Source organism: Nanorana parkeri, unplaced genomic scaffold (assembly GCF_000935625.1).
Source record: "Nanorana parkeri isolate BGI_ZX_2015 unplaced genomic scaffold, ASM93562v1 scaffold345, whole genome shotgun sequence".
Classification (NCBI taxonomy): domain Eukaryota; kingdom Metazoa; phylum Chordata; class Amphibia; order Anura; family Dicroglossidae; genus Nanorana; species Nanorana parkeri.
Window position 1 is genome coordinate 565,316 of NW_017306613.1, and position 11,641 is coordinate 576,956.

The window sequence follows — 11,641 nt, forward strand, 5'->3', positions numbered from 1 at the left end:
CAGGAAGAGGTTTCCATCAAACATTTTTATCGGTCTTTAAAACGGACCTTTACACTCGAAAATCAAATTCTTTTGTTTCTGGGTTGTTGTTTTTTTTTGGGAGGGATTTAGGGTTGTCGTTTTCCTTGCTTTTTTTTTAGTTGATTAGTTGAGACCCCTAGGGGGGAAGAATGGTTTTGATACCAATGGGAAGGGAAATTTATGGTGGCTGTTTTAGGAAGAAGGGTCTCAATATCTTTCTCTTCTGTTTTTGATTGGATTTCTCCCTGGGAGAGTCTTGACATGCTGGGAGAGATGTTTACATGTTTATTGTTTCTATATATAACAATACAAACATATAAAGAAATATTATACAAAAAAAAACAAAAATCTAATTCTAACAATGCATCCCTCTAGGTATGATAATTAATAATAACATAGACATGTCAGGTGTAGAATGCTGTGATTTTGAAATACTTACACTTGCAGAGCATTCACTTCCTGCTTTGAAAGGGCAAAATTACTTCAGTTTGGCAAAGCAATGCACACTGGGATTGTCTTATCAGCAGAGCATTGCTGGGAAATCGCATCTGTAATCTAAGGAGATCTCAGGGAAAGGCATTTTCCTCCTCTGAGATGATGTGCATGGTCACGTGTCCTAGTCACATGTCTAGTCACATGTGCCAGAAATCCAAGAAGTAATAGGAGCGCTAGTAATCTGCCCTTAGTAAACATGGCCACCGTGAGAAGATTGGGGAAGAAAAGAGAAATAAGGTATGCACAGAATACAAAGCCTGCAATTATCTAGAAGTATTTGTCGATTGTCATTACTAAACATTTCTAAAGCTGTGTTTGTTGTTATTTTAAAGATCCGCTTTAAGTCATGTGACCACAGGTCACATGCAGTGCACAACAGCCATAGTTGTGGGGGCATTAGGAGGGATAGCAGGGATTGTCAAGATTTATCTCATGAATGAGGCCATACAGGTTAAGTTTAAAGAAGAACTCCAGGACTTTAAAAAACACCCTTGCAGTAAGGCTACCCCTGCACTGAAAGGGTTAAATGCTCATTTGTCCATAGGGCTCAAATAAAGCAGGAATATTCACTTGATCCTCTGTCCTGCTGCAGTTGTCACTCACATCTCTCCACCTCCAGTTGTGGAATGTCCCTCAGCGTCCTCACGTCTAATGCAAGTCGCAGAAGCTGCATAAGACATAATGAGGTTAGCGGTCCTTAGATCACCAGAGCACAGAGGTAGAAGTGGCTGCGTGGGCCAGTCTAGCAGCCTGGCTGGACTGAGGATCAGGTGAGTACGTTTTTTAAATTCCTGGAGTTCTTCTTTAACCTACCCAGCATCAGAGCATTTAGGACTTTAGTGTTAAGTGTATGTTAACCTTAACAATTCCCTTGTATTTTTGGTCCCTTTTACTCTGTTAAATATACCATTAAAAACGTTTTGTTATATATGTATCGATAGGTGCAAACAAATTCCTGTTGATTCTGCCAGAAATCCAGTGTTGTCCTGTTTCTGCAGAGCTACATACTATCTCCCACCTATGTATGAAGAGGAGAGGGGGAGGCATTTCATAGTCCTCACACTTTCTGTACTAGGGCAGGGCTAGACTAATCCCAGTCACCAGCTAGCCAATTATAGCTGTTGTCTAACTTTTGAGGTTTTCTCTAGTTCAGGGGTAGCCAAACTCCGGCCCTCCAGCTGTGGTGAAACTATCCATCCCATGATGCATCACTCTCCGGGAGTCATGTCTGTGGCTGTGAGAATCTTGCAATGCCTCATGGGATTTGTAGTTCCACCACAGCTGGAGGGCCGGGGTTTGGCTACCGCTGCTCTAGTTGCTGTCAATGCAGCTTGGCATGGACAGACTGGCTCCTTAATTTCATATTAATATGTCCACCCCTGTCCTAGGGTGACAGCACTGCTCCTCCATAGATACAGTACAGTGAGTGAGTGTTGCCACTGTAGGACAGGAAGTATGTTGTTGGCAGGATCATATAAAAGGAAATAAAGAAAAAAAAAGATTGAGATTAGAAAGCTAATACAGTAAACTCCGTTATCTAGCACCCATGGGGATTGGTATTGCCGGATAACTGTAGTTTCTGGCTGCTTGAGAGTAAAGGTGGCCATACACCTTACAATTATCGTAGGATTTCCTTTGTCATTCCACCCTCGTTCAATTTCCACTCAAATAGCTCATCATGCACAGACCAATGCCGCTTGCAATAATCGTTCGTTAGCAATTGTAACTCTACGATTTGTGTCCATGATTTTCGTTTGTGCAGTGTTCCTGTTGAGATTTTTGTTGTACGAAAACGCCACTAATCCATCGATTTTCCTTCGTTGACAAAAGTTTTCTAGCCTGCCCGGTCGAGGAAATTCGGCCAGTTGTACAGTAATTGTGATCGTGCACTTCCCATCAACTGGCCGATTATCTTACGAAAACGCAATCACGTTCGTTTTTTGTACAATAATTGTAAGGTGTATGCGCACCTTTACTCTCAAGCAACAACCCCCCCTTCTCCTGCCCCATTCATCTGCTGGCTAATAGGGATGCACCTATACTGGTATTTCTGTATCGAGTACTGGTATTTTGTTCGGTACTCGCCGATACCGAATACCGGAAATCCCGTTAAGGAAGCTGATTAGCTGAGAAGCCGGGCGGCGTGTAAAGACTCGCCACCCGGCTTCCCGATTAGCAGGGAAGCCGTCCCCATGCTATTCGTCACTAGTCACTGTGACGAGAAAGCATGGAGCCCGCTTTTTGGCCAATCAGGAAGCCGGGTGCCGTGTAATGATGCAGCTCCTGGCTTCCTGATTGGCAGTTAAGCCAGCTCCATGCTCCCTCGTCATGTGGTGACGAGGGAGCATGATCAGGGTGCTGCATCATTATACGCTGCCCGGCTTCCTGATTGACCAGGAAGCCGGCTCCATGCTCACTTGTCACAAGTGATGAGGGAACATGGAGCCAACTCCCTATCCAATCTGGAAGCCGGGCAGCGTGTAATGATGCGGCATCCTGATCATGCTCCCTCGTCACCACATGACGAGGGAGCATGGAGCCGGCTTAACGGCCAATCAGGAAGCCGGGCAGCGTGTAATGATGCGCTGCCCGACTTCCTGATACAGGAAGTATCGGACTAGGCATCGGAACATTTGGACGAGTACGAAATACTTGGCATCGGTGCCTCCCTACCGGCTAGATTCTGCTATTGGCTATTTCAAATTGCCATAGCCGCTAGCTACGAAATGTATTGTGCGTGTGCAATAGCCAGCCTGCTAACAAACATTTTTGGTGTGCATGTCTATCAAGCAACTGGCAATTTTCTAGTTGCTTGAATGCCGGATAATGAGGAATTATCTGTAATACATTTTAGATCCGGTGAGCTGCCATATATGACATTTTTTGTTCTTGGGTTTACATACACTTGAAGCATTGAGTTGGCCTGCCCTTGGAGCTTGTTGCACTTTAGGGTTAATCTTCTGGGGTTTTGTCTGGTGCACAGCTTAGTGCAGAATACACAGAAGACAGGGGGATGCGGCTGAGTTTCTGTCTAAAAGTTAAAAAAAAAAACAACAATTGAGAAATCTTCCTTGTGTGTATTAATCTCCCCAGCCTCCTGTGATGTTGTCGCGCTGCAGCCGACTGACAAATCCTATGGCTTTCCTTGCTTGAACTTGTGAAGGTTAAGTACATAAAAAGGGTAGGAGTTGCACTGCTTTCAGGCGAGGGTTAACAGTGCTTTGTGCACGGGTAGGCGTAGCTAGACCTCAGATGTCATCACTAGAGGCAGCCGGAGGATGAAGGGGGCCCTTTGTTGGCAGTCTAACGTAAGCAGCCTTCCCTGTCTCACACAAGCCGCCTATTGGACTGAAAGAAAGAGCCCAAGCGAAGAGCAAGAACTTTGCTGAAAGAGTGGACTACTTTCCGCACGCCTCTTGTAGTGATTGAGAAGACTGTGTGGTCAGTATGGGGGGACTGCTCCGAAGGGATGCTAGCAAGCCCTCCCCTTCTTCTTAGGGATCCGAGCCTCTCCTTTTCTGGCAAAAATCCTGCTCGGATCGATGAAGTTCGGAGTCTCTGCTGAGTTTTGGAGTTGTCCTGCATCAAGAAGACTAGGACAGAACCACAGCACATCAAGCCCACCAGGACTTGGTTCGAGGCCAAGTGGCCTATCCCGCTCTGGACTTTTCGCATGTTGGAGGGAGGGGAGATCATCGAGCGCTCCCGGAGGAAGAAAAGATCCAGCAAGTCCTGTATCCAGCAGATGAAAATGTTGGAGATCTGTTTAAAGTTAGTGGGCTGCAAATCCAAAAAGGGACTGTCCTCCTCCTCCAGCTGCTATCTGGAAGGTGAGATAAGGGGGTGTCAGGGAAGAAGGGACGGTGGGGGTGAGGGGAGTGTAGAGGAGGGGAGGCTACAGCCAGCTGGAGCCTTCAAATCTGTAATCCCCTTTCTGTAGGCCTCAGCACAGATTAGGAGCAAGCAGCTGCCCCTCTCTCTTGTGGCCTTAGGCAAACCACTAAGACGATGGATAAAAAGCGATCACGTTGGAAGGATTGTTTAAAAACTGGTTTTGACTCCTTCACGACCAATCAGATAGCATTCTGTTTTTCGGCTGAAGCTTTTCAAGTTTCTTGTTCCTGGATTGTAGATATGGAACAAGATGACAAAGTCTTAGAAAGTTTTTTTTTCTTTGTGGGCATTAGTACTATGCATGTGTGGTGATCCGGCCTTGAATAAACGCATCCTGCGTCCTTTGCTGACCTCACCTTACATGGTAAAGTGTTTGCGAGCAAATTCCTTGAACGTTTCTCTGAGTGTTTTACTGGATTTGTGCTTTTGTTTCTTAAGAATCCGTTATTGAGTTTCGATTGCGGGGAGACCTGTGACAGAGGACTGTGATGAAAAATAAAAATGATGTAACTCTTTGCATCATCATCAGAACTACTCATTCTTGAGGCGTCCGCCTCCTGACATGTCAAGTGCAGAGGCGTGCTGGGATTTGTAGTTCTGCGGGGCCTAGGTTGTTGTAGTTTGGAGGTAGACTAGGACATGCAAGGGCTTTTAGCTCACCAGTAGCAGATCCTTTACAGTGCGTGACATTTTTCATAGTATGCGTTCTTTTATCATGCACAGCGGTGTTTTATTGTTTGATGAGCTAATTAACAGATGTGAGTAATTAGCAAAAGTGTGTGTTTTGCCAACATCACAGAAATTGCATGCGTCATATGCTTGCCTTTATCAATATTCCCTGTTGTTTGTAATAGTCTGAGTGTCTACAGGTTGTCCTAGCCCAAGAAACTGGGATGTCTCACACCATGCGTTGTATTAATGCAGCACGTTACCACTCATTAGGACAGCCCATTCATTTGAAATAGTCTGGCAGTGCTTCTTAATACATGGAAAATTGGATTATTTTTTTGTACCCATCTGTGCGTTGCAATGCTCTGCACTGTAAGTGCGTTGTGCTGCACTGCCTAGGTGCGTTCAGGCGGCATTCAAAATAAACGGCAACCCGCTGTGTATAAAAAGTTGCTGCATATTGGTCAAAAGTGCGATTCACTGTGCTTGACTCTAACACATTGATCTGAATGGGCCCTTGAAGTTGGGGCCCGCGTTAATGGGCAAATGAAGCATGTTTTTGATGCCACTTCTGAGATCATTCAGAAGTCATTGAGACCCCGTTCACACTGAGCGGTTTATCGCGTGATTTTCCGCTAATAAATCGCGCATATTTCTGCGCGATATCGCTCTATGTAGCTTGACCAGTGCATTGCAATGAGCTGTTCACATCTCAATGTTGCCTGTAGCGCGTCGCTCGTACATGACCCTTTTGTCCACGGATGTCGCGCGATTCGGCTCCAATAGACTCCATTACCGGCAATATCGCGCTACAGAAGGGTCACTTTTGCACAGCAGTTGATCGGTTACAGCCCAATGTAGCAGCGACTAAGTCCCTCCCCAAAGTCGCGCTACGTAGCGCGACAAAATGTGCACTGTCGCTCAATGTAGCTCAATGCCTCTCAGCACGAAATCACGCAAACGCACGATTCCTCATGTCGCTCAGTGTGAATGGGGTCTGAAGGTGGTGCAGTTGAACTGCTTCAGCTGCTTTTATATTCCCATAGACTTGTATGGAGCAAAAGCCAGTCGATTCTGTCATGCAGAAAATATTGGGATGAACATTGCTGAGCGCCAGCAGAAAATGCGTTTGCCTGGCTGTCATGCGGAACCCTTTGGACTTTGTAAATCACAAATGTCAGAGTATTAAAGCAAAGGGGGCCAGTGTGGCGGCCAGGCAACTAGCATTTTCTGAAGAATGGGTCAGCAATGGAAGCGACCATCTTCCTCTGACAAGCCATGGCAGGCTTTCTTTATCAAGTTTTGCCCAGTTCCTTTTTCTGCGGTTGTCAAGGAAGGCGCTTGTCTTTCTACTCTATAGAGTGTTACTCCGGGTAGATGGCTACAAACCACGTTACAGAACTTTATATGAATGGTTTCCCTGCTACAAATAGCGTGACAACACATCAATATGAACAATTGTACTTGCCAGATTATTAGCAATATTGTCCAGCCACTCGTGATTCACACACAGCCATGTGACACCAGTATTTCCTGCTGTAGCATTCCAGTTTTCTGCATCACGTTTTCTGCTCATTGGACTTTGAGAAGTAATCATCACACTGTGGAGGTCCTTCGTGCTCTCCCCTCCTGTAAGCTGCCTGAAGACCTTCTCCCCTCTAGCCCCCAGTGCCTGAAATCTTACTAGATTGGCACTGGGCAGTGCATTAGAGCCTAAGTGGCTGATTTCTGCTATGAAGGAAATTGTGGGAATAGGATATAAGGCTAGGTTCACACCTAGGCGTATCAAATATGCGTGTTTGTGGCGCGTTTTTACCGCGATTTGCGGTAAAAACACGTGACAAACGCGCGTTTCCGAGGGCTACCTGGCTGTATCCCAATGGATATGCGCGGCAAATACGCCCCAAAGAAGCTCCTGTACTTCTTTGGGCGCATTCCTACGCGCTGTTTAACGCCCAGGTGGGAACCATGCCCATAGGCAATCATTGGTGGTTTTCACATTGAGAGTTTTTCACAGAGCGTAGGAACGCGCTGTAAAACACCCAGGTCTGAACCAGGCCTAAAGCCTCAGAGCCCATTTAGATATGGGTTGTCATCCGGAAGGGTGCATTTACTTTTTGCATTGACATGCATTACTATATCCAACGAGGTTTAACCTGAGATGCGTGATTCCTATCGCCTGACGACCAGGAACATGCAATTCCGGGCGCCGGGCAGGTAGTTTTTTTTTTTTTTAGCCCAGCCTACTTGTCCCCTGCCCACCTACTTGTCCCCTGCCCCACCATGGTTTTGGGGTCCCCCGCTCTTCTGGGGTACCTGGGACCACGGTAAATTACCTCAGGATGAAAAGCGGGGAGCAGACTGGAGAACATCCGTTCTCCGATCTGCTCTGTGTGATCAGTGAGACAGGAGCGCTTTACTCACAGCATTTTCTGTCTCAGCTGTTACAAGCCGGGCTGCACAGGAGATGGAGCACAGTACTGTGCTCAATCTGTATTGGATTCTAATAGAGGGACATCTAGTCTAATTATGGAGACATCTGGGGTCTTATATGACATCACAAGCACTTCACTGCCGGCGGCCATCTTGGTGATGGCAAGGAGAGGCGGGAACGTTCATCCAGCGGAATAAGGTGTGCCGCCGGGTCCCCTCCTCTCTTGTGCAGCTGTCGGGCTCTCAGTCCATGACCCAGTGCCTGACTTTTCAGAGGGGGTGACACCAAAATGATTTTGGTGTCACCCCCTCGGAAGGTGTCATCTAGTGTGGGCCCGCACCACCCTTGTGGCACCACTGCATAGGGCATTGTGTTTGTGTGTGTGCTGACCCCATTCCTCTGTGTCATATAGTCGGGCAGCAGCGCTCTCTAACATGCAGAATGTGCATTAAAGGGTAAGTTCACTTTCCCAAGTAATTTGGGAAAATGGAATGACCTGCTCCAATATGGCCCCCACCCCTCCCTGCTATATTTACCGTTCGCCGAATGGTCTTTCCCCTCTGCCGGTATGGGTGCACTATCCGTACCCCACACTGCTACCCAGCACAGCCCTGCGCTATGGATTTTGAATTTTCGCTCACAAATGCGATTACCTATTGATCGGCGCGATCGCCAAAGAGAAGTTTTGGTTAAAATGATTTTTTGTATCAGGACAAGTAGATTGTCATGAGGGACAAGTAGATTGGGTCCCCGCTTTAAGGTGCCCACACACCTTACAATTATCTGCAGATTTTCTGTGGTCAGATGGAAAAAGTGCAACAGATTGGCCCAGGTGGAGATTACTCCATCCACACAGTTAAGTGTAGATGGAGGAATCTGTTTCACCTTTTCCATCTGACCACAGAAAATCTGCAGATAATTGTAATGTGTGTTGGCAGCTTTAGTCCGTGGACAAGTAGTTTAAAAAAAAAAATCCACACACCTGCTGTTTTTAAATTAGTATTTGGATAGAGTTAACAGCCATTGACCAAGGCATTTTAATACCTGTTGCCAGTGCATCAGAGAACATGTTACATGTGTTTTGATGCATTGCTATTAGTGCTGCAACCATCTAATCGATGATGAGAATAGTTGTCAACTATTCTCATTATCGATTAGTTGGTTGCATCCCCTAGCTCTCTCCTGCACGCTGGGAGGAGGGCACACCAACGGGTGCAATAGGCAGTCTGCTATTGCAATTTGAAATGGCCAATAGCAGGCTGGCTATTGCACCCGCCCACTACCTGCTGTATTTACATTCAGCTGCTGTCTGCGGAATCTTGCCACTAGCAGCGGTCATCTCTTGGCTGAAGCTATTCAAGCTCCATGTGCTTACAATACATATTTATATTATTATTTTTTATGATAAAAGGTGGGGAAAAAGTCTGACAAATTCTTCTGCGAGGTGCGTTGCAGTGCCATTCATTTCAATAGCACCCCAAATGCACCTTCCACCCACGGTGTGATCGCCTGCACTGGAACGCACGGTACCGCAATGTGCATGTTGGCCTGCTGATGGAGAGCGGAGCTGAGGATGTTGGCCTGCTGATAGAGAGGAGAGCTGAGGATGTTGGCCTGCTGATGGAGAGGGGAGCTGATGATGGAGAGGGGAGCTGAGGATGTTGGCCTGCTGATAGAGAGGAGAGCTGAGGATGTTGGCCTGCTGATGGAGAGGGGAGCTGATGATGGAGAGGGGAGCTGATGATGGAGAGGGGAGCTGAGGATGTTGGCCTGCTGATGGAGAGGGGAACTGATGATGTTGACCTGCTGATTGAGAGGGGAGCTGATGATGTTGGCCTGCTGATGGAGATGGGAGCTGATGATGTTGGTCTGCTGATGGAGAGAGGAGCTGATGATGTTGGCCTGCTGATGGAGAGGGGAGCCGATGATGTTGGCATGCTGATGAAGAAGGGAGTTGAGGATGTTGGCCTGCTAATGGAGAGGGGAGCTGAGGATGTTGGCCTGCTGATGGAGAGGGGAGCTGATGATGTTGGCCTGCTAATGGAGAGGGGAGCTGAGGATGTTGGCCTGCTGATGGAGAGGGGAGCTGAGGATGTTGGCCTGCTGATGGAGAGGGGAGCTGATGATGGAGAGGGGAGCTGATGATGTTGGCCTGCTGATGGAGAGCGGAACTGATGATGTTGGCCTGCTGATGGAGAGGGGAGCTGATGATGTTGGCCTGCTGATGAAGAAGGGAGCTGATGATGTTGGCCTGCTGATGGAGAGCGGGGCTGATGATGTTGGCCTGCTGCTGGTGAGGGAAATTATGGTGCTACACTGCTAGAACCAATCATACTACTTTGTTAAGTGATTTCATGGATGAAACTGCCTTGTTGAGGGATGGAGCTGATGGTGCTGCTTTGTTGAGGGAGGGAGCTGATGGTGCTGCTTTGTTGAGGGATGGAGCTGATGGTGCTGCTTTGTTGAGCAACTGAGCTGATGGCGCTGCTTTGTTGAGGGACTAAATGGATTGTGCTGTTTTGTTGAGGGACTGAGCTGATGGCGCTGCTTTGCTGAGGGACTGAGCTGATGGCGCTGCTTTGTTGAGGGACTGAGCTCATGGCGCTGCTTTGTTGAGGGACTGAGCTCATGGCGCTGCTTTGTTGAGGGACTGAGCTCATGGCGCTGCTTTGTTGAGGGACTGAGCTGATGGCGCTGCTTTGTTGAGGGACTGAGCTGATGGTGCTGCATTGTTTGAGCCTTAGACCTATTGAGGATATAAAAGCAACCTGATATGATTATGGACAAAGATGTTTCCTCCTGAGGGTATGCAAGAAGCCGCTGCTTGGTACGTAGTCTTGGTCAGTGGATTGTTTGTAAACTATATAGCAGTAGATTAATCCAGCATTTTAATTATGCCCAACGGGTAACATAACTTTTAGAAGGATTTCACTGGTAGCTCTGTGTAAGGGTGACGGTAGACCAGTGTTAATTTAGTCAACTAAAATGTTTTGGCATAGTTTTTGTCTTCTGCATGTTTTCACTGATGAAAACTAACAACTAAGTTAATAGGACTAAAACTATGACAAAAATGCATTGCAATTTTTCTCTACTGGACATTTAATCAACAAAACTAAACTTTAGGGGGGGTTTAATAATCCTTTAAAGCTAAACTCCGGGCACAAAAACAACAACAAAGGATATAAATCCACTTTGTGTAACCAAATGCCTTTGCAAACCAGTTATGACTTTGTAAAAGTAAGCTTATGGGCAACATGGGCTTCTTCATCTGTTGTGGAAGTGCAAAATGCTTGCTGGCACATTGCTTTCATAAAGGTTGCAGTGCCACAGACTTACCCGCCTGTGCTACAGGGATTTTGGCAGATAAAAGATGCACAGAATGTTTTAGGAATTTGTAACTCTATTGAAAGACTGCTCAGCACTCCTAGAGTAGAGTTAATAGAAAAGATGATTTGACGTAAACTCCCTGTTTATTTTCCTGCAGGCACATTATTGCAAAACACAAATCTTGCCGAGACCACATTTAAGTGCTTCACTGGAACCTGAGCTGGAGCACATCACTACTGCTGGTTATATCATTTGCAAACCATTCTGCTGGGTTTTTCCAGACAAATTTTTTGTTTGTAGACGTATTCCCAAGCATTGAAATTGTTTAAGAACTCTGTCATAGAAGCAGCATTTTGATTTGAAAAGAGAATTTTGTGCCGCCTAAATACAACCAGCTAAGGGCTTGTTCACACCAAATGCAGAACAGATTTGCATGAATTTCTGCACATGCAGTGCAGTGTGTTTTGCAGCGTTTTTGCAGCATTCCGGGACGTTTTAAAAGAAAATTATTATTTTTTTGCCTAAAATGGGCTTTCAGTGCGTTCCAAGGTGTTTGCATGCGCTTTTGGTGCGTTCCTGAGCAGACAAAATAGGGCATGCTCCACATGCTCTGGAACTGAACACTCTGGTGTGAACTAGAGCCCAAAATACCATTGGAATACATTGGATGCAGTTTTGATGCGTTCTGTAACTGCTCTGCTCTGCATCTGCGCCACACTTGGTGTGAACAAGCCCTAAAAACTAAATTCAGACTGAGTTTAAAAATATAAAATGCCCTTCCCCCGCAGCAGAATGCATCCC

General features: G+C 46.4%; 1 protein-coding gene across 4 annotated transcripts in view; it reads left to right on the forward strand.

Annotated features, from left to right (window-relative positions):
* Window positions 1-11,641, forward strand: part of ABL1 (ABL proto-oncogene 1, non-receptor tyrosine kinase) — a 231,201-nt gene that overhangs the window by 153,526 nt on the left and 66,034 nt on the right. For 2 of the 4 annotated variants that reach the window (XM_018558545.1, XM_018558547.1), the window contains exon 1: window positions 3,806-4,346. The exons of the other annotated variants lie outside the window; for them this stretch is intronic. In XM_018558545.1, coding sequence (XP_018414047.1) covers window positions 4,190-4,346 — 157 coding nt within the window. In that variant the 5' untranslated portion in view covers window positions 3,806-4,189. Of the gene's footprint in view, window positions 1-3,805; window positions 4,347-11,641 lie in introns of those variants that run through there. 4 annotated transcript variants of the gene reach the window in all.